Source organism: Siniperca chuatsi, linkage group LG20 (assembly GCF_020085105.1).
Source record: "Siniperca chuatsi isolate FFG_IHB_CAS linkage group LG20, ASM2008510v1, whole genome shotgun sequence".
Taxonomy (NCBI): domain Eukaryota; kingdom Metazoa; phylum Chordata; class Actinopteri; order Centrarchiformes; family Sinipercidae; genus Siniperca; species Siniperca chuatsi.
Window position 1 is genome coordinate 19,520,943 of NC_058061.1, and position 22,240 is coordinate 19,543,182.

The 22,240-nt window shown below is 41.7% G+C and overlaps 2 protein-coding genes across 12 annotated transcripts in view; both read left to right on the forward strand.

Annotated features, from left to right (window-relative positions):
* pkd1b (polycystic kidney disease 1b) overlaps positions 1-15,473 on the forward strand; it is a 29,483-nt gene extending 14,010 nt beyond the window's left edge. Inside the window, exons 18-42 of one of the 8 annotated variants that reach the window (XR_006376016.1) lie at positions 158-295; positions 604-748; positions 835-1,548; positions 3,039-3,192; positions 3,292-3,547; positions 3,712-3,946; positions 4,051-4,218; positions 4,635-4,775; positions 5,169-5,379; positions 5,791-5,914; positions 6,259-6,402; positions 6,510-6,945; positions 7,265-7,379; positions 7,474-7,673; positions 8,249-8,451; positions 8,541-8,738; positions 8,831-8,985; positions 10,291-10,491; positions 10,998-11,172; positions 11,293-11,475; positions 11,857-11,961; positions 12,064-12,198; positions 12,277-12,488; positions 13,011-13,117; positions 13,224-13,265. Coding sequence is in view for 6 of the 8 variants with exons in the window: in XM_044179320.1 (XP_044035255.1) it covers positions 158-295; positions 604-748; positions 835-1,548; positions 3,039-3,192; positions 3,292-3,547; positions 3,712-3,946; positions 4,051-4,218; positions 4,635-4,775; positions 5,169-5,379; positions 5,791-5,914; positions 6,259-6,402; positions 6,510-6,945; positions 7,265-7,379; positions 7,474-7,673; positions 8,249-8,451; positions 8,541-8,738; positions 8,831-8,985; positions 10,291-10,491; positions 10,998-11,172; positions 11,293-11,475; positions 11,857-11,961; positions 12,064-12,198; positions 12,277-12,488; positions 13,006-13,117; positions 13,224-14,138 (5,775 nt within the window). In the remaining 2 variants the exon portion in view is untranslated. Of the gene's footprint in view, positions 1-157; positions 296-603; positions 749-834; positions 1,549-3,038; positions 3,193-3,291; positions 3,548-3,711; positions 3,947-4,050; positions 4,219-4,634; positions 4,776-5,168; positions 5,380-5,790; positions 5,915-6,258; positions 6,403-6,509; positions 6,946-7,264; positions 7,380-7,473; positions 7,674-8,248; positions 8,452-8,540; positions 8,739-8,830; positions 8,986-10,290; positions 10,492-10,997; positions 11,173-11,292; positions 11,476-11,856; positions 11,962-12,063; positions 12,201-12,276; positions 12,489-13,005; positions 13,118-13,223 lie in introns of those variants that run through there. The other 7 variants (XR_006376017.1, XM_044179320.1, XM_044179321.1 and 4 more) reach the window with 7 other exon arrangements.
* On the forward strand, positions 236-19,836 carry LOC122867904 (pepsin A-like). Of its 4 annotated transcripts, XM_044179344.1 has the most exons (12): positions 238-243; positions 7,848-7,851; positions 16,409-16,417; positions 16,540-16,615; positions 16,929-17,079; positions 17,182-17,299; positions 18,087-18,205; positions 18,473-18,669; positions 18,803-18,919; positions 19,037-19,178; positions 19,328-19,426; positions 19,519-19,836. In XM_044179344.1, exons 4-12 carry the CDS (start codon positions 16,560-16,562, stop codon positions 19,654-19,656), a joined length of 1,137 nt encoding a protein of 378 aa, XP_044035279.1. In that variant the 5' UTR covers positions 238-243; positions 7,848-7,851; positions 16,409-16,417; positions 16,540-16,559; the 3' UTR covers positions 19,657-19,836. The 4 variants fall into 4 exon arrangements, with proteins under 4 accessions (XP_044035280.1, XP_044035279.1, XP_044035277.1 ...); XM_044179345.1 differs by lacking the exons at positions 7,848-7,851; positions 16,409-16,417 and having other exon boundaries at positions 236-243; XM_044179342.1 differs by lacking the exons at positions 238-243; positions 7,848-7,851 and having other exon boundaries at positions 16,365-16,417.
* The last annotated feature ends 2,404 nt before the right edge of the window (positions 19,837-22,240 follow it).

The following is a 22,240-nucleotide window of genomic DNA, read 5'->3' on the forward strand; positions in this document are numbered from 1 at the left end:
GCCAGTGCATGAAGTGACACTTTAAACTGATTATGATTAACTAGCTGTTATCCATAACAGAATAACTGAAGCTTATGAGCATAGTGGATGTGAGAATCTCGAAAGGTTTGCATTTTCTCAGAATATGGACTAATGAGTTTCACCCATCTGTCCACAGATGGAGTCTGGACAGACTGCCAGGGAGCTCATGGACAGAAGGGAGATCCGGGAAAATGTGACCCAAGCCCTGGCCTCTCTTCCCATGTCATCCTTGCTGGATGTTGATCAGATCAGCTCCGCATTGTCACAGTCTACTGTAATTAATCACCTAGTTTGTTTCCTCGTCATTCTCAGCTCAAAAATATTCAACAAGTGATCAGTAATGATGAAAATGCTTCAGAGGAGACAGCTGCAGAATCTCAAACATAAATAGAATTTTAATCCATTGAGAAGATTCTCTTATTGGTGCCCACAGTAATTCATGCAAACACAAACACACAAAGAGACAAGAAAGCCATTTAACACCAGAGCTTAACATCATATTTGTCAAAATTTGCCTCCATTTCATCTTACACCTTTCAAGTGTTCTGTAAAAAATGTCTTTATTTTCTCTGTTTTCCCGAGGCTGTTTCTAGTGAATTGGTATGTGAAAACTGTCAGGAGAAGGTTCTGGAAGCTGTGGGGAAGATGATCCATATAATGAAGGAACAGATGAGTCCTGGTGTTTTGTCAGCTGTTGAAATAGGAAGGAACATCCTTAACATCATAGGTGCTGGTCAACCACCATCTTCTGCATGAAACAGTCATGTACTGATTGCAAACTTTACCAAATGGGTGAATATTTTGTGTTTCCAGGTAGCACCCTGGCTGCTGTGTCTGAGTCTGTCAGTGCTTCCAGTTCTCACCCAGCCTACTCAGGCACTCTGCACGCTTCCACAGTCGCCCGGTCAGCACTGGGTCACGCAGGGGCCCTAATGCGCTCTCTGATGCATGCACGTGTTCATGGTGAAGCACCCCTTTCGCTCTCCACTCCTTATATCAACACAGTGGGTTTCCAAGGAGACCCCTCTGACCTCCTCTGCACTCACCAGTCCAACCAAAACCAGATCATCCCCTCTCAGTCATCATCAACTGACCAATCGAAGAGTTCTCACTGTCAGTTTCATATCCCCGCCTCCCTTACTGCTCACCTGAAGAGTCAGAAGTCTGAGGTGGTGCAGGTTCTGTTTGGTATGGATGCAGAATTGGGATCCAACCCTTTGCTTACTGCAGCCAACCCTCCAATCTCCACTACTCTTGTTGCCATGGAGCTCACCACACCTCAGGGCCAGCCCATACCCATCCAGGACCTGGACCCTGAACAGGCCATACAGGTCACCCTGCCCAACAAGTACCCTTTGGGACAGGACGATGGGGGTGGAGATGGGAGGGTAGGTGAAGCCGGGAATGGGACATGTCTTACTGTAACACTCCCCATGGAAGGAAGGTTGAACCTCACAGTAAAAGCTGTGGATGGACTAGATAAAAATGCAGGTTTATATATCTCCTTCAACTTCAGCCTGGACCCAGGTACAGTAGATTATTTTTCTTTCTCTGGATCTATTCTGTTTTTTTTTTTCAGATCTTTAACTTTGGTATAATGCTAATGACCATTTGACTTTCTGAATGACTTGCAATGCACCTACTTCTGATGGGTACAAAACCAAATTTGATCTATTTAAAGACCATATGTGTTAGAATGTCTATGTGGTTATATCATCTTTAAATAACTCTAATCCGTTATTTTTAAGTATCTTTTTTTAATACTCGCCAAACTGATAAATGTTCAAATTGTACGCATAGCGGCTTTAAAGCTGCAGTAACCAATATTTTTATAGTAACAATGGATCAAATCACTATGTGTTCCGTTATTTAGATTGACAAACCCAGAGAATTATCAGCAAAATCTGGAGTTCCCTTCAGCCCCATAGAGCATTTTAGTGTCTTCCAGCTCATTGTTTTGGTTTTATGGCCTACAACTTTACTGTTTTGGTTTAGTTTCATCACTCTTATAAACCTGACAGCTGTTTTCAGCCAAAAAGCTTTAATAAACCCACTGTACACTACCAGCCCAACACCAAACAGGTGACAAACAAAGTTAGTGACTAACCGGTGGGTAGACATAGCGGAGCATCTAGCAAAGATCCACGAATCCCCTCAGGAGTTGGTGGAGAGCAAAACAGAGCTTAAAGGAGAGTGAATATTAGACTTATATTTGTCAGGTGGCCACGACTCCAAATGAATGCTAATGTTGTTCTGGGTCTGCTGGATGCATAATTAGGCATTTGGTTGCTAACACATTTGCCATAACACATTTATAAGATGATAATATTTCAGTGTGTGTTTACAACTTGTTTCACTCAAATGTTTTCAGAAACACATTTTAGTGTACTGTTTAGCTCAAAGTTTGTGACCAGGCCACCATTTTTGTCCTGCTTGAAAACGGACCAAGCACCTTTTCGTTGCTCTGATTGGTTGTAGGTCTTTCCAATTGCGTCCAGAGATATTTTAGTCTGTGCCCGCTGATAACGCCCCTTGGACATCGAAAATGAACTGAGAGGTTTCGAATACACATTTCAGTTTCAGTTTGTAGAAAAAATTTGCCAATCACAGTGAAAATGAACTACCACGGGAGGACAGCAACAATTAGACATTTAGTGGCTTTAAATGTTTATTCATTAAGAGTAAATACAGACTAGCTTACAAACTGTCTTTTTAATAAACGTAATAAGAATACAGTTAAAATTATTAGTGGGCTGCCCTACCACAGTTCAATCCTAAAGTACGAATACATTTTCAACGACATTTGAATGACAGTGACTGTGACAGTTCTGGGAAGTTTTGCTGCACACATGACATTTCAGGATGTCTAAAGTCATTTGTTTAATAATGAAAGTGAACTATCTTTAAGGTTGATCATGCATGCAGTAATTATTCATTAAGTTTACTGTATATCTGTGAGTTTTTGCATGAATTATAAATTAAAAAGGCTGGTTTCAAACTGCATTATGCATATTTAGGCACTACTCCAGTGAGTCTGGGACATGTCAAGATAGAAGTGAGCTCTACAGTGCCAGGGACTAATGCATCCCAGAATTCCCTAGTGAAAAAGTGGGCTCTCACTCTTTCTGCTTCGACCACCTCCACAGAGGAAACCATCTTTCTGTCTCCACTGTGAGTCACGGCTCTTTTCTGTAACTCAGTGCTCTGCTTGATGGCTCATTTTGCTGAAAAAAGAATTACTTTACATGTCTGAATTTTCTTCCACAACAGTTTGAACGGGACAGACAAGCCTCTCTCTGTCAGCCTGACCTCATCTTTGGTCGACAGCGGTCCTGTCCATGTGTCGGCGTGTGTGTTCAGCTCTCTGTGCCAGTACTACAGTGTGAAGCAGAGGCGTTGGAGCAGTGAGGGTCTACAGCCACTGGAGGGCAGCACACTCCACGCAGCACACTGTCTCACCCAGCACCTCACCATGTTTGGGGCCAGTTTGTTTGTTCATCCTGGGGCTGTTGTTCTGCTGTCACCGGTATGTGAGAACACAAAGCATTACACCAGCTGTTATTTAGTGCATATTTTTGAATATTTTGACAAATACACATATCTAATCCATTCCCCAAATGCCAGGATTAGAAAGACGATAGTTATCAACAGGCTCTTCCCTTTCTCCCTCCATCCGTGTTATCTGTGCAGTCAGGCGGTCCCATGCGCAACATGGTGGTGGGGATTGTGTGTGCTGTCCTGGTTCTGATTCACCTGCTGGTGGGGCTCATCGCCCATAAATTGGACCACTTGGACAGCTTAAGACTGAGCCAGGTCCCTCTGTGTGGCCGACCGGGGCTATATCATTACAGAGTGCTGGTCAAGACTGGCTGGCGGCAAGGAGCAGGTCAGCCAAGGACAAGTCAACACGATGTAGAAGTGAAAAGTGAATACATGAATATAAGGAATAAATGCATTTTCATGATTGAATTCATTAAACCGTTAACTATATATGATTGAAATGATTAATGCTGTGGTGTGACTCACCAGGCACCACAGCACATGTTGGCATCAGTCTGTATGGTGTGAACAAGAGCGGCTCTCGCCATCTGCAGAGGGATGGAGCTTTTCAGCGTGGCAGCCTGGACCAGTTTCACCTGGAGACAGATGACAACCTGGGAGAAGTTTGGAAAATACGCATCTGGCACGATAACACAGGTACATGGAAACTGCAAAAATATCCTCCTTTTAAAACTATTGGTGTTGTTTTAGGTATAATTATTTCATCCTCTAGATAGATATTTTGGTTAATTTTTCGAAATAATTATACATTTTTAAAACCTAGTGCGAGACCAAATGATTCGTTGAAATAAAAAAATGTTTTAATACATTTCTGCATCAGATTCCAGTAAAAAAAAAATAAACTGGTAAAAGTATGAGCTTGTATTTACATGCACACAGTTTGTGTGGCTATGTGAGGATGTGAGCCTTGAATAATCCCACTTTTCATCCCAAAAAGTCCCTCCACAGCTATGTAATGGCTCAAGAGATCAAACCCACCTTCACACTGGATACTGTAAGTGGTCTGAATGATTACATGTGATCGTAGCTGAGTATCATATATGTAAATGTAGGTCTGGACCCGTCCTGGTACATTCAGCATGTGGTGGTTTGGGACCCTCAGACAGACCACATGTTCTTCTTCCAGCTGGAGGACTGGCTCTCTGTGGAGAATCAGAAGAACGGCTCTGTGGAGAAAGAAGTTCTAGCCTCATGTAAGCTCATACACATTACTTTCAACTGACATAGCAAAAAATATTCATGACCTGCTTGTTAATATAGTAGAACAAGCAGTTTGAGTTTTCTTTAAAAGTAGCCCTATGAAATGCAATTTGTTTTCAGTGAGTATCAACTTTTTTCTTAAACCTGTGATTCTGCATGGGAAACCAGTAAGTATCTTTCCATTCTGGCATTGTTTTCACAGTCCTGTATTCAAGGATTTATCAAACCGTCTCTGTTTGCAGAGTGCTTGATCCGTCACAGTCCCATACAAGCAAACACAAACCTTCATGTGCGTGTGCCACTTTTTGTTAATAATGAAGTCCGGTGGCTGTGTGGTGTGTTTTTCCTGACAACTTCTTTTCAACCTTTCAATTTATCCTCCCCAGGTCCCGAGGAGCTTTCTCAGTTTCGACGGGTCTTCACCTCCCAGCTGATGTTCGGGATGGTTGAGCACCACCTGTGGCTGTCGCTGTGGGAACGCCCTGCCCACAGCCGTTTCACCAGGGGTCAGAGGGTTACATGCAGTGCCCTCATGCTGCACCTCTACCTGGCACTGGGGGCTCTGTGGTACGGGGCTGTTGGCGCCGAGGGGCACAGGTAGGATGGCTTATAGGCCTCACTATGAACCCAAAATCATTTCATGCAGGGAATTAATAATATAACGACAGATAATGTAGTAATTGTTAAATTGTTATATATAATTTTTATAAATTAGTGTACCTGCTAAAGTAAGTTTTGTCCAGATGATTCGATAACATTTTACTAAAGATACAGTCCATTTAATTACTTTAATAATTTAATTAAAACTGCATAATCACTAGTTAAGGTTATATAATATTGCATTATCAGCAAAAGAAAATTATGCTTTATAGTATTTTTTGCTCATTCAAAGGGACATTATTGTCAATACATGGCATTAAATTTGAGATTTTCCAGATACAAACCAATCTGTCAGTAGATGCAGCAGAGTTTAGAGGATGAAACTGATTTGTGTCTCTTTGCCACAAGTGGACCGGTTTCCGCCCAGCTGCTGGTTTACGCGGAGACAGTTGCCGCGGGGATGACTATTGCGGTACTGGTGTTTCCTCTCCAGTGTTTCCTCTGTTTCCTGTTTAGAAAAACTCACAGTCAGGTAACTTAAAACAGCTTAAAGCTACTTCATTTTCATGATACATTTGAGTGTTGAAAGAAGCCCTGTCCTCATATGACCTGAATCAGTTTGATATGACTTACTGATGTGTTGATTTTAAAAAGGTGCGTAGATGGAGTTTTGGTGGAGTTTGTTCTTGTCTGCTCTTATATCTGCCTTCAGTGCTGATTACAGGTCATTACAGCGATGTGTTGGACGTGCGTCCAAGCTTTGTTTGTCAAACGGTCTTATCTCAGAATGAAAACAATACAAGTGAGTGTTTCCCATGTATCTGAATGTACACTCAGAAAAGCTCAGGCAGCAGTTTACGTGTGTGTGTAATCCAGGTAACCGTGGACATTTCAGTTCCTCCTTCTCCTGTTTGTCACTCTGTGGAGATGGATGTCTACCTCGGCCAATCGAAGCTCTCCGGCCCTTCCTTCCTGTCTCTCCCAGACTCCACCGTCCCAGTCCGGGACAGTCCTTCATCTGTGAGAGCACACACATGTGGACACACACACACACACACACACACACACACACACAAATAGTTGCTATTATCTGTCTGTCTCATTAAGTGTTCTTCTGGTTTCTGTAGTTACTGGAGAGCAAGGCGTTTGACTCCAGTATTCTGGACTTTTGGGCTGCGTCTGGCTTGGCACCCCAGACACATGGAGCATGTCAAAGGGAGGGTGTAGGGACATGGCCTTCCTGCAACAGCCTCCTCAATCTACCAGTAGGTCCTTACCTCACCAAGATGACCCCAGCCCCCAACCTCTGCAAGGCTTCACCTGCTCTTGGCCCGATACGCCAGCTGAGAAGAAAAAAGGCCCTGATGCAGCTCCGCCTGGCCTCCCCCTCCTCCACCGGCTCATCTAGTGCTCTTCTCTCTCCCTTTTGCACATATCCCCTTTCAAAAGACATCTCCAGTTCTCACCAATCCCCTGCTGCACCTGGCCAAAAGGTCTCCACCAGGAACACCAACTTAGTGCAAGCTCATAACCACAATCTGACAACACTTCTGACTCTGTCTGGTGAGAAACTGTAAACAAATAAACTCAAATATTCACTGAAGGGAAATCAGGGTTTAATTTGAGTATTTTTGTGGTTTCTTTAAAGCAAAAATTCAAATGTTTCCAACCTGTTCTCTGAAGGTTGAAAGTCATCAACTCAAGAAGAAGGAGTGCAGGCAGGTTTAGGGAAAGTGTACTGTCTAAAACGGAAATTACAGCACTTAATTGCAAAAGACAAAATCACACATTGCTCATAACTCATTAGGTGGATTCTTAGAAATATGTGGATAGATACAGTGTGAATATTAGTCTGATTGTGTATTTTTGTCCTTGATGCCAGAGGAGGATCTGCTGATGTCTATAGCAGCAGCAGCAGAGGACACAGCAGATATAAGTAACAGCAACTCAGACAGCGGCCGGGATTCCCCTAGAACCACATCCTCACTCTCAACCACGTAAGGATCACTTCTGTGAAACATCCAAATGCCATTTCATGCAGTTCTGTGTTGCTTAGACTATTCTATAATACTGTGATTTTGTGCTTTTTAGCAGCAGCTGGTCAGAGCAGAGTGACGATAAGTCCCTGTATGGTGCAGAGAGCCACAAGCCAGATCCACAGTCCTGTCCCTCCCACTACGGGGCAGGACTCTACAAGTGTCCCTCTGTGCTATCTGTAGACTCCGTGGCCAGCACCTTCCTGCCGAGCCCTTCTCCTGACTCCACACGCTCCTCCTCCACCACACGCATAGGTACTAGACCAGCGATTCCCAAACTTTTCTGTCAGATGTACCCCAACAGCCCTGCATTTGTACGACTCATACTGGGAGTGGCAGAAGTTGGAAGTTTCAACCATTTATCTTCTTTAGTTATCTATTTCAGCATTCAATACTTTTAGCTATCTTTTTTTTAAATATTTCTTTTAGCTAGGTATTTCAATTGTTTATCCATTACTTTTAGCTAGCTATTTTAACTGTTTATCCTTGACTTTTACGGTTCAGCTTCTCTGCTTGCTTGATAACTAACTAGTTTTAATGCACTTGAGGTACAGCCGACTCAATATGTGGATATATTTTTTAAAATTCAAATCAGAATTCCTTTTTTTTTTTCAAATTACCGTAGTTGAGCTACTCCACAATCTTTCCATGTGTACCCTGGCAAATGCATAATAAGAACCCCCTGGGGTACAATTACCGGTTGGGAATCACTGTACTAGACTATGGGATAAAAACACCCAGTAAATATGTAATTGGTGTTTTTTATTCACATCTGGTAATCTCGTGTGAACAGTGTTTGAGATGTCTGTTGCTCTTTTCCCCTTCCTTAGGTGTTGCTCGAGGTCAGCCCAGCTGGCTGCTCCCTCCCTGGGCACTGTGTGTGATTTACCCCCTGGTGGCTCTGCTGCTAGGGGCCTGCCTGACTGTGGTCGGACTTTACGGCAGCTTCTTGTCTAGAACAGTAGTCCTCATGTGGCTGGTATCGGCTCTCTCTGCCTTTCTCACCTCGGCTCTGCTGCTGGAACCTCTCAAGGTGAGTTCAAACATGTCATCTAATTAACTCACTTCTTAGATCTTTGGTGGATAATTCCTTTGATTTGCATCTCCGTCTTCCTTGCTCAGGTGTGTGTGCAGGCCTTGATCTACACAGCGCTGTGGAGGCCTGTGGATCCGGAGGTGGAGGACCAGCTGGCTCAGGAGACCACTGTGGTGAGGGCATTTGGAGAGCATGGCGGGAAGGTTCGGCCACCATGTGGCTACGGGCTGCTACAGGCTAAAGAGGAGGCCCGCAAAGTCCGAGCTCTGCGATCACTTATGAGGGTAAGAATAAAACCAAACTTAATAATTTTGTGGCAATTTGTCTCCAGAAGCATCTAATCCTTTGTTAATTATCTTCTGTATCTTTTCTGTAGCACTGTGTGTGCCAGCTGTTATTTCTGTTGCTGGTGCTGATGGTGAACTACCAGGACAGCGTAGAGCAGAGGCAGGGCAGGCTTCTGCACTCTGCTGTCAGGCGCCGTCTTCACACAGCACCCTTGGGGGTCCCTAACCTCACCTCACTCCGAGAGTAAGGACAACACTCAGCTTCCTGCTGTCAAATGACTGCATCATACCAAATGCAGCCACACACTGTATGATCTGGGGAGAAACCCTTGAGCATAAGACTCTGCTTGTTCCAAAAGACATATTATAATGACATGTTTTCACTGAGTTGGTCTTCATCGGGTGTGCACACAACTCTCCCAGTCCAACATCAGTGTCAGAGGTCGTTATGCGCATCCTGGTACTTAATTAAAAACATATTTGGGGCCTGAAAAAACTAATTTCTCAAATCATCACCCAGTGTATTTTGTAGGGGATATGGAATCTTTAACATGCAAGAGCAATATTCTTAGTATACCACTAATTATGTTCTCAGATCTGTAGAAGGCTTGGGGAAGGGTGGGTAATGGCAAGCATTGCTGTCAACCACATGACATATCTTTGATATTACCTCTAGGAATTACCAAAGTCAGAAAATTAAAAATTACAACAACTACTTTTGTGTCATATAATAGCCATGATCCTCAGTTGCTAATCAAGAACTATTTTGAAATATATGTGCTATTGTATATACTAAAATAAATAAACCGTATAAAGCAAAAAATCCTTTGGTTGTCACTGACAATGCTTTCGTGCTGTTCTAAAACAGTACAGCAAAGAGTCTCATGTCTTATTATCATACACAGTTGGTTTGGTTGGTGTAAGGTCTAAAATGACAAGGACCTAGGACAAAGGTGATACACCATTAAACGTCAATAACTTGGCAAAGTAATGCAACCCTGGACAGAAGGTCTCAATTAGCAACTGCAGCTTTTTGCACATTAAATATTAAACAAGCGTGTGCTGCCTGGTGGTTTAGATTATGGTAGATCAAGAAACTTGTGGAATGGTGACAACTATTATATATCATTTTGTTTATTTATAAGCAAAAAAATCCCAAGCAGCACTAAAATGTCATTCTAGTGTACTATCCAGCCTACTAAAGATAATAATAGGAAATTCTGAAGTCTCAAGTTCAGCCCTTAGGAGTTAATAAAATAATCATATCATGGTATCAACATGGAAAAAGACAAAATGTTGTCCTTTCATGTCTATAACATCTGTGCATGAGCCTTAATCCTGCCATGGCAGCACATGTGACTAATGACCTAGATGACTTTTTAACGTTTAATTTCCAAAAAAAAGTATATACAATCTAATGGTCAGGACAAAAGAGAGTACCTGTTGAGAAACAAGCTTGAAAATCTGATGTTGTATCTGTATATATCTGCATTTTTACTTACACACACAGACACAATCCTAAACTTATGTCGATTCTCTCTTCATCCAGCTGGTCAGATGCAGAGCAGTGGATCAACCACACCTTGGTGCCACACCTACACCAAAACCCTACACTGCGCCTTGTTGGATTGCCACGGCTGCAGTACACACATACTCTCAGTCCTCTGGCAGGGGTCTTTCTGGGAAACAGCAGTGTAACAACACACCAGCTCCTAGCTGAGCTGCACATTGCAGACTGGTGCAAGAAACAGTAAGTGGATTTGTTACGGCGACAGGTGACTGCATCTCCAAGACACGCTGAGTGTGCATTTATTAATACGTTCATTGTTCAGTCGTTGATTCCTCTGAGAGCAAGAAAAGATTGAATTACTCTTTTGAAAATAATGAGGCGCGCCACCCCATTAAAACTTGCCAAAAAACAAAACAATGCAACTTTTGTTTTTCCGGGAACAAATGGAGCAATAAGAGATGATCATTTTCACATGTAGATTACCAAACAATTTTGCATATTTTTGCATTGGATACTGAATCTTCTAATTTGATATTTTGGCATAGAATCAAACAGATGTTTTTGCATCATCTTAACGCTCCATTGTAATGATGAAATCTACACTTTTAGAGACACATGGATTATTTATTGAATGCTATACATTACCATAATCAGATGGCATTCATTAAGAAGCAAAAATGTTAAAAACTCATCATATGAATATTGATTTTGATTTGATGCTTTCTAATTGATGTTTTAAATCCCAGGTTCAAAACGCTTTCTGTCGGCTTCACACACTACCACAGAGAGTCTGGTTTATTTGTGTGTGTGTCCATACAACTAGAGTGGGCTCAGACACAGGGAGTCACCCCCTTTCTCTCCATCTGTCCACTCCTTCTTCCATCATCCTTCTCTGGACAGGAGCTGCAGGTGGCACTTGCGGTAACAAACACTGTAATCCTTTCAAATACACAAAGAATAGAAGATAGGAGCAATACATATTAATAAGCAAAGGATTACAAAATCATTTCAGTGATAAAATCCACTGGCTTTATACTGCAGGTTCTTCTTCTCATCTCTGCTCTTCTCATCTTGTTCGGCGAACTTTGGTCCTTGGCTACTGAGCGTGCCCAGTATCTGCGACAATGCAGACACTGGTTCCAGCTTCTCCTGGCCTTGTTGTCCCTGGCAACAGCTATCCTGCAGCTCTGCTTCCTGTCCCAGGCCACTTTATGTGTTTCCAAGGTAACAAATAAAAACAGAAAACTTCCATTGAGATTACCTCCAACGTGAGTGTCAACTGCTAAGCAGGCCCTTGTTATATGTTAGCCCAATGAGTCCAGATTTGACCACTGCTCAGTCTAGATTTAATGGTAGTTTGATAACCTACATCTAAGAAGTCAGAGTCAGTGCATCACTTGTTCCCTTGTCCTTGTAGTTCAATTTAGCAGATTTGGAGGCAAATGCTACTTAAGCCCCTACATATGCATGCAACCCTAACCCTACAGTATATTCATTAATTATAATTACAAAGAAAAAGAATTACTATTACTACTATTGCAGTAAAAACTGACTATTCTATGTGTCACTTTGATTACCTGACAATAACCTGTATGTGTCGTTTAGCTTCGGTCCCAACCAGACAACTTTGTCAACTTCCACAGTGCTGCCCTACTGGCGCAGAGGTATTCTCAGTGTGCGGCTGTCCTGCTCACTCTACTTGTTCTTAAGGTAAATGAGAGCTCTGGTTCATCATTATACAACTCTATATTGGACCACAGCTTTCCCACTCTGTTGAATGTCTACTCATTTCCATTGCTGTGTGTGTTCCAGCTGCTGGGAACCTTGAGGTTTGTGCGGAGATGGGTGGGGTTAGGCAGAGTGCTGCAGAGAGCCTGGAGGGAGATGTGGACTCTGACTGTCCTACTGCTGTTGCTGCTGCTGCTCTGCACTCACCTCGGAAACACGGTACGAGAAGAAAAGTTCAGCTGAATTGAATATTCATAAAAAAGAAATGTATTTGATATGCCTCTGTCTTTGTTTCAGCTCTTCTCCCGTTCAGTGGAAGGTTTCCTGTCAGTACATCAGACCGGTGTCTCAGTGCTGTCCATCCTTCGTGGCCGGAGGGCTCTCCAAAGACTATGCAGGGTCCACCCAGTCCTGGGCCCTCTTTATGGGCTACTACTGATGGGGGGAAGTGTTTGGCTCTTGGCCAGACTCTGCGGAGCTTTTCTCATCCGTACATACAGGTACACAATGTATGTACACAATATTAGCAGTGGTAAATGTAATTAATTTTTATGTAGAACCTTTACGGCAGGTCCAAGTGGTTTTCAGCATTTCAGATGTCTCCAGCTGTCCAAGTGGTGCATAAAATCACAGATGGGCTACTCTGTTGTTTGGAAGGTTCATGGAGGTGGAGTGACTTTCATTAAGGACTTAAGCAAGTAGAAGTATACAGTTCTTCACATGTAGAGGAACAAGAAAATGTAGGACCGACCTACATTGCCATTCCAAGAGACACGCCACTAGGAATGCTAAAAAAAACATCAACATGTAGTCTAGCCAGGTATCTGAGTGTAGAACAGGCCAAGAAGCTGCTGACTGTACTCTAAGGAATGAAGAAAGATGTATGATTGTAATTTTGCCAATGAACATGCTGAATTGAATGTGCGATTGCTAATAATGCTTCAAATTTTCCCCTAGCAGAGTGCCAACAAATTTTTAGGGGTGCATTAAGTAGATTTCATTGTTAACTTTTGCTGTGTCCTTAAGGGCAGAGCAGGCTGAGCTGTACCGTCCAACCATTGAACCTCAGGACTATGAGATGGTGGAGTTCTTCATCAAGAGACTCAAGCTGTGGATGGGACTCACCAAAGCTAAAGAGGTAGGTAGTGCATTAGTTGTGGTGCATTTCATTGGAAGAACAGAGTAAATGAGAAACTTCCAAAGTCAATTCATGTTACTGATTTCACATTTCTTTTCCTTTCTAGTTCAGGCACAGGGTGAAGTTCGAAGGTATGGACATCCCTCCTTCCAGGTCCTCACAGGAATCCTGTCTCTCCACCTTGTCTTCCACCCTCCCTTCTACCCACTCTCCTTCCCTGTCCTCCTCATTTTCATCCCCCCGTCCCCTGTCTTCGGCTCTCTCCATGAGGTCTGAGGACTCATCAGTGCCCGAGCCTGGGTTTGACGTCCAGCCTTACCTGGACTGCCTGCTGCCCTGCGTCAGTGCACTGCTATCTCGTTTTGATCAGGTCAATCAGATAACTGAGGACATTCACAACCTGGAAATGAAATTAGAAGAGGCTCAGACAAGAAGAAGGAAGATGTGGATCAGTAACGAGAACAAAGGTGCAGAGAGATTTGGAAAGTCAGCAAAGCCAAAGGAACTGGTAAGAGAAGAAAGGGAAACAGCAGAAGTTAGACACAGGAAGACAGGTCTTCTTTACCCCAAGCCACGAGTCTCCCTTCCCTCCTTGTTTTCTTTAACTCCCTCCGCACTTCAATACTCCGCTGCATCGATCTACATCTTTCCTCGTACACATAGCACCTACTCTGAGTCTGAATCAGTACCATTCCAGCCTCAGGCATCTAGTGACAACCATACTTCTGAAGCAGCCAAGCTTGCATCTGGAATATGTGGTTTGTATCCTGCAGGTTCTCCTGGATTTGACAGGTTCCCCAGGAGGAGAGCTTGGCATTCTGGGAGCTCTCATTCAGCTGATGCAGCTCAGAGGATCTTCCTGACCCAAGGAATGGGTCCATGTGGCAATGGAGGAGAACATTTAGCATTCAATAAAACCAGACCCAGGAGTGAAGAAGGGGTAAGAAGGCATATCAGTGACGGAGTCCCTGTGAAGAGGAAAGCTTGGATCTCTGAAGGATCAGAGACTGAGCAAGACTAACCATGTAGTTACAGTGGAAGTGAACTTAGTTGATAGATCCTATTCTCACTGAATCTGTGTAGAGGCTCTGACTAGATTTCTGTAGTACAAAGTGTTGCAAACCACTGTATTTGTTACTTGGCATTAAAAGGACTCTGAATTTGCACATAAAAATCAATTTACTTGTCATGGGGAGTACTACTCAGCCTGTGAAAATAGTTGCATAATGTTTTCTGTGGTTCTGGAGGAGTTTTGTCAAGTCTGAGAAAATAACCCCAGACAATGCCATCAGGGTTATCTCGGCTTAGGCTTTGAGACTCTGATTAAAAACCAAAAAGCAAAGCCTGTTTAATCTAGGGGTGTGGACTTCGAAAGATGTGGGCATTTACCAATGAGAGAGAGTCAAGTGAAAGTCGCTATTGCCGCTACCATGGGATCTTACACTTACCACAACTGTAAGATCCTGCGTTTTGCAGCTTGACCTGTAAAGGGACTAAAAGTTAGGATATCTTGGACTTGATTTTGACCATTCTGGCAAGTCCCACAATACTAAATCGCTGGAGTACCATTTAACATATTCCTCCAGAAAACAAAACTAGTTCAGGGCTTACCATCAACACCATTTATGGACTGAAGCTGTTCTTCGAGCATTTATGATATTTCTGTAAAGTCTTCTAGTATTCCAAAGAAAAACAAGCAAGAAGCTTTGAGTAGGAGTAATAAACTTTTCCATTTTGAAGTGGTCACTAACTATTTCACATAGAAAAGGAGTTTCTAGCAAACTACACTTGCACGTATGACATTTATTGAATCAGTCCATCAAACAAACTTTTCAAGTTCAATGTCTTTATTTGTCATATGCACAACAATTACACTGAAGCAGTTGTTTGCATGAAATTCTTGTTCTCAGGTTCCCTCCAACTTGTACAAAATGTATGAAAAGAAAGTCACGCAAGTAAAAAAAGAGAATCTAAGAGATAAGACATAAAATAGTGCAGATGTTAAAATATAGGAATAAAATATAATATATATAGAATTTACTTTGCTACAAAATATTGACCTTGATTTTCTAACCCCAGTAATTATTTAAGCCAAAAAACCTGATGACCATCCACATAAAGACAGACAGATGTTGGTAAGCCAAGTTCTTATACTCTGAGTAAAGAAAGAGAGAAAAGGAAAGTAATTAATGTAATATTTGTAAAAATTGAACACTGTTGTCTTTGTACATGATATTGTTCCTTACAATACTGCATGTCTGTAACTGCATTTATATGCTGATATACTTTTGTAAGAGACTGTGGATATTTTAGTCTACAGATGAATAAAGACAAGTGACCATGTGGTCTGAAAGTCGGTGGGTGTTTCATTTCTTCATTTTACTTATAACAGGAAAGCAGTGTTCTACTGTAACAGTACTTTGTGTACTAGTTTTTATCGTGTGTGTGTGTTATGTGTTTATTTTAAATGATAACACAGCTCTATGACTATTTTATCAGCAGTAACTCATTATTAACTATCTAAAGGAAAAGACCTTGATATAAGAGTAAACACATGATAACGTAGCAGCAAGCTCAGCGTATTGCTGAGACCCACATCCTAAGGTGACTGACTGTGGTGTTTGTTAGTTTAAAATTAAATGACATTAAATATGTGAGATGTTTGACTCTAATGTGCATGGACAATGCATTAAAGTTTCGATTATATGAAGTTTTGGTTTCATTTGGTTTCATTACTGTATGTCATAACACAATATATACAAAAATGGCTAATACACAAAAGAAAACACGGATGTTTAAAACAAAGAACACAGATTTAATCGTAGAGTAACAGTGCATGGGGTATGTACAGTATGTGCAAAGACAAAAGTTTAAAATAAAATAAAAGTATAAAAAGTATGAAATAAAAACAAAATATGCATAAAACTGTAGCATTAACCAAGATAAAACACTAAAAGTGTTTCATATGTCCTAGAGCCGTGAATCATTTTGCATCACCTTTTGACTTTGCAAAGAGAACCTTTGCGATTTATTTTACCAGTTAGCACCTTCAGCATGAACACAAATATTATACTACACTGCAGTTGTGCAAGCTTTTTCTAAAAGTTTGTGTTCCTTTCTTTAATCACATAATTGACATTGTCTTGAGGTCAACGATTACTTTGTCCATTACTTATCTTTACTTGTGTATCACTTGTTTGTGTGCATTGCCTTATCAATGTGTAATGGTAAAATGTCAGTCCACCTGTATAAAAGAGGATGCATGCCTGTCTGTAGGCACTCAGGTTTGAGAGTCTACAGGTGAGTATACTACGGGATCATATACCTGCTATATTACTATTGCAGAAATTCAGTTTGAATGGTTCTGTAATGCGACCTTAGTGACATGAACTGCTAGACTGAAATTAATTTTTCTTACACAGTTGACAGCAGAGCCGAGACAATGAAGTGGGTCTTTGTTATGTGTGCCATGGTGGCACTGTCTGAGTGCCTCATCCAGTAAGTCAGCCTTACCACTCTAGCACATTCCTGTACTTGTTCTATTTTTGATTTTTCCTAAACTACCTAAACTTCATTAGCTCAACTGAAAAAAACTGCAGATATATGACACTTAAATGAGGCCTCTTCATATGTACTGTGAGTAAATTTGAATTTAAGTGAAGGCAGCTGTGTCAGGAGAAAGTTTCCTCATATACGGGTAGTGGGAGGTTTAAGAGGAAGGACACATGAGCAAAAAATGATTTACAGGTCAATAAAAGGCAATGTAGCCGAACGGGGAAAAAATAAGGTTGCTCCCTTTGGTGAATCCTAGGGTCCCTCTGGAGAAGGGTAAGACAGCCAGGGAGTTGCTGGAGGAGCAGGGTCTATGGGAGGAGTACAGGCTCAAGTACCCATACAACCCCATGGCCAAGTTTGACGAGCGCTTTGCAGTGGGCAGTGAGTCCATGACCAACGATGCTGATGTGAGTAACAGCTGCTAAATCTTGAACAGACGGATGAATAGAACTTTAAGAAATGGCTTGTTTTGCTCATGAATAATCTCAGTATCTCCTCTTCATCTCCAGCTGTCTTACTATGGAATCATCTCCATTGGAACCCCTCCTCAGTCCTTCAAGGTCATCTTCGACACCGGCTCATCTAACCTGTGGGTGCCCTCCATCTACTGCAACAGTGCAGCCTGCAGTATGTAAAACTATTCAAGCATTTACACCTCCACACATTTAACAGACAAATGTTAGATGTCTGGACTGAGGTTTAGTAACCATTTTCAGAAAGTTTTGCCATCTTATTTATCTCACTCTGAGGTATTTTCAAAATTAACAATTTACACTGGTTATTTGTTAGCTTAAGCTTAGCTTTGTTAGGTTAGGGTAAGAGATTTTGTGAAGTCCTGCTTGTCTTGACTGACATCTACAGAAGTTAATACAGGACCACATGAAAGGCACAGGCTGGCTGGCGCATGCCAGGTGACCACGAAGGTCCCTCTGGTAACCAGGTGCCCATTCAAGCTGAGAAATTGAATATAAGAATAACAGATGACACCTAAATCCCATAAGTAAGGATAGGTAGGGTTAGGGCTAACCGGCAAGGAGATAAGTAATCATTGGCTGAAGAGAGGTTGGGGTTAAGGGATGCAGGTAGGCCTGGCACCTAGCTATATCAGAGGCCTTGCGATCCCTTTAGGCCAGAACAGAGGTCCTCAAACAGCCTCTGATTAGTTGTTCCAAAGTCTAGGGATTACAGAAAAAAGATTCATATTGGCTGCGCATCAAACCAGAGTGAAAACAAGAGGGGAAGATTTAACTGTTGACTTTCAGTTTTAAATCTCACTTTTATAAATTAACTTTGTAATTTACATTGTAAAATTGTATGAATGAACATGTGCATAGATATGTTGCTTTCAGCTACTTAACTTTTATTAATTTCTTACTTTGCACATTAACAACTTTTTTCATGTGTACCTTCTCAGACAACCATGACAAATTTAACCCTGGCAAGAGCAGCACCTACAGAAACAATGGCAGTCCTCTCACAATCCAATATGGCACCGGCAGCATGACTGGCTACCTTGGATATGACACTGTGACGGTGAGAAACAAAAGCATATAGTATTACTTTGAACTGGAAAATATATTTTTATATTTATTCTTACACACTGATTATTACCACCATGTTCAAGGCAAAAATGGACCTGGATTCCTTCACAATTAAAATCTATTCACGTGTTTTGCAACCAAAAATGTCATTAAAATAGAAAAGGCATAGGTAGGCGGGGACATACAGATTACTTTAAAGAGCCCACTGTAATTTGAGACAGTTTTAAATCCTTGTACCGTCTTTGTGTTTGTCTGTCAGGTCGGTGGGCTTGCTGTTAAGAACCAGATCTTCGGCTTGAGCCAGACTGAGGCTCCCTTCATGCAGTACATGCGTGCTGATGGTATTCTGGGCCTGGCATACCCACGCCTGTCTGCTTCTGGCGCGACACCCGTCTTCGACAACATGATGAACGAGGGCCTGGTCAACCAGGACCTCTTCTCTGTGTACCTGAGTGCGTAAGTACAGCCATAGCTTTACAGTATCCTATCTAGAGAAATATTTCTGGACATTAAACTGTTACTATACAAATTTTTACTAAGACAGCACTAGTTTCTAGTAAGTTCAGTAAGTTCTCGCTTTCCTCCGTAGTAACTCTCAGCAAGGCAGTGTTGTGACCTTCGGTGGTGTTGACCCCAACCACTACTATGGTTCCATCACCTGGATTCCCCTCTCCAGTGAGCTGTACTGGCAGATCACAGTGGACAGGTAAAGCCACGGATACAGCATCACAGGTTCTCTGAAATGTATTCAAACCAAAGTGATATTGTAGGCAGAAGTGTTTGATATCTGTCTGATGCATGCTGTACTGTGTATCCCTTTCAGTGTTACTGTCAATGGTCAGGTTGTGGCTTGCAGCGGTGGTTGCCAGGCTATCGTTGACACTGGCACTTCTCTGATTGTTGGACCTCAGAACAGCATCAGCAACATCAACAGTGGGGTGGGAGCTAGCGGCCAGAACGGAGACGTAAGTGCCAAGAAAGACGAGTTGGTGGACTGAATTCATATTTCTGTAGCTTCAGCTTGAGTAAAATACTACTTTACGTAGCTGAAAGTTGGATAATATAACCAAGTTCCTTTTTCTTTAACTTTATTCTCTCTCTCCCTCTGCCTCAGTATGTTGTCAACTGTAACAACATTGCCCAAATGCCTGATGTGACCTTCCACATCCACGGACAGGAATTCACCCTCCCAGCTTCTGCCTACGTCCGTCAGGTAAGTGTTTGTTTCCCTGCCAGACTTTGTATTTTCTCATCGCACTATACTTCCCCTCCATCTGAAATTCTTCTCCTAAATCCCTCCCACAGTCTCAATACTATGGCTGCCGTACTGGCTTTGGCAATGGAGGTGACAGCCTGTGGATCCTGGGTGATGTCTTTATCAGACAGTACTATTCCATCTTCAGCAGAGCCCAGAATATGGTGGGTCTGGCCAGGTCTAGATAATCAACCTGAAGTCACCTTACCCACTTTACAACAATCATATATACATCTTAGTACAATTGTAGGATTTTCAGCATGCATGGGTTTCAGTGCTACTGTAATTATGTGTGATGCCAAATCTTTTCCTTGTCCTATAAATGATTAAATTTCCTCAAATTCAATAAAAAGAGTTATCAAAATCAATTTTACTGGAGTTTTATTAAATTGTACAACAAATAGACATGACTGTTAGAGAGTAGATTTTTGTACATACTGTATGTTCACCAGATTGTTGAATGTTCCAGTCTATTTCTCCTCTAACCTGTGCACTGCACAATAAATCTATGGTGTGTTACACAATGGCCAAAAGCAATTATGGGATAATGGTAAATGCTAAAACATACAGTAAAAGTGAAGTGAAGTAGATAAAATCATAAAGTCAGTGAACTGAATGAGTAATGTCAGTTACACAGCAAAATCTTTTCAAAGTTTGCTTACATTAGCTAACATTAGCCACCATAAGCTACTGGTCATACCAGACCAAATAAGACTGTCGCAGTAAAACTTCTGAGTGTATTGAATTGAGCAAGGGTGTATTTAATTGCTTATTAGTCCAATTTGTCATTTGTAAAAGAATTAATTTACTTCTTTATTTACTTTTTTCAAAACTTACATAGTCTCTGATAAAGTTCATTCACTTGCAACAAAATAACCTATGGTCAAAGGCACACACTAGCTTCCGGAACCTTTGGATTTGTCTGCATGGGGGCTGTAGCCAAGAACGATACTTGGAGCTTGGAGTGTGGTGTCTTTTTTTCTAGCCTTTCTAAAACCAAAAACACAAGAGCAAGGGTGTTGAAAGCCGTTGAAATATTTGGCCAAAATGAAAGTTAAAGCGATGTCAGGTCGCAATGTCGACTTCGTCTCACCTGCCGTCTTCAACGTTTCCAAAACATCAAGTCACCACGTCAACGTCTCAACGTGCAGCCTTCAACTTGAAAAAATGTCTCAAAATGACTCAATTTCCATATCCCGACATGTTTTGTGAATAACTGTCTTGCAAGAATTTCACCAATGCTTATGTTGGCATCAGGGCTAAGCACAACCATTCAATATTCAAGAATTCTTGTGCACAACATCTGTTCAGATTAACTTTGGAATGTAAAATAATCAATTACAATATAATATATTCAAGTGGTCAGACATGGCACGCTCTATGTTGCACGCTCTCGCAAAACCTTTCAAAGGGCCATCCTGAAAACATGCACACCCCTACTATAAAGAAGCAGCCCATGAGGAGGAAAAAAGATATATATTTATAATATATATACATTTTTTATTTCAGTGTGCAAGATAATTCAACAGTCATTGCATTGAAATGAACCTATTCATTATCTTGTTGGTGCAGTAACGCAAGGAGGCACCTCTAATTCTTGCCAAATGCGCTACCTGAGGCATGGAGAAATTTTGTGAATGTTAAGCTTCCATTGGAAGCCAATTACCAACTTCATACTGCAAGCTTAGCTGACTTTGTTGGGTTACTTGTTCATGTGAAGTTTCCGGTCTATTTACCATCACCAACCCCCCCTCCTAAAAAGCAACAATAGATGAGAGCAGCGCATCGGGGTACTTTGCACCTTTGACCCTTTTGGGTGAAAGCAGCCCCTCTAATTTGACTGGCAGTAAATGCAAATTCCGAGGTCTTTGCCAATTTAATAGCATAAAATAAGAATACTGAATTGCTTTTTAGCTATTAGGAGCCCAAATCCTATAACAATTATGTTATGTCGTTGCTGATCAATGATCAGCGTAGTTATAGAGAAAAAAATAAAGAAATAGGGGTTGATGAGTGTCCTTTCAGTGGAACGAACCAAGTGGACTAACCTGAAAATACATTACCTCTAGATTCACTTCGATCTACAGGCACCATCGGCACACGTCCCATTTACTCAGTAACATCATTAACTAACCTGTGATGAAGTGTTTTCCACTGCAACTGGGTTCCCACAGTTTATCATTTTTATCCTCTCTGTGGATGGCCTGAATCCACAGAGCTCTTCTTTTACTCGCCATTGCTCTTTGGGGAAAAAAATAAATTGTAAACTGGGGTTTTTTGTTTTGTTTGACATGTAAAATGCAACGGCGCAGCTTTTTGGCATGGTACCACTAGTTTTTTCAATTCTGCGCTGGCACTTTTACAGCCTTGCGGATTGTTTGCACCCAAAAGGGGGCATGGTCATTCTGAAGACAGGAAAGTGAAATATGCCTGCTCTCATCTATAGGACAATGGAGTGCTGCAAGGATGACATATTTTTGTAGGCCAACCCAGAAGTTAGCATCACCCTGGTTCCCCCGACAAAAAACAAAAACCCATTCAAAAGACTTCGAGAAGAGGGAACCGGAAATGCAAAAATGCTAACTCATATCCGGGTTTTAGGACTCATTACTGCAGAATTCTGTAACAATAGCCGTGAAATTAAGGACAATATCTGTTTGGTGATAGACCTAGATTAAATCTGTTCTGTGTAAAATCTGTAAACGTATTGGGCCACCTGAGAGAATTAGGTTGAAAGCTTCTATATTTATCTGTGCAGTAAACTTTATGTAA

Coding starts and splice junctions, on each gene's coding strand:
- LOC122867904 (XM_044179345.1), top strand. CDS start 16,560: ATGAAGTGGGTCTTTGTTATGTGTGCCATGGTGGCACTGTCTGAGTGC. Junction 17,080..17,181: donor CCATGACCAACGATGCTGAT/GTGAGTAACAGC, acceptor CTTCATCTCCAG/CTGTCTTACTATGGAATCAT. Junction 19,179..19,327: donor CTAGCGGCCAGAACGGAGAC/GTAAGTGCCAAG, acceptor CCTCTGCCTCAG/TATGTTGTCAACTGTAACAA.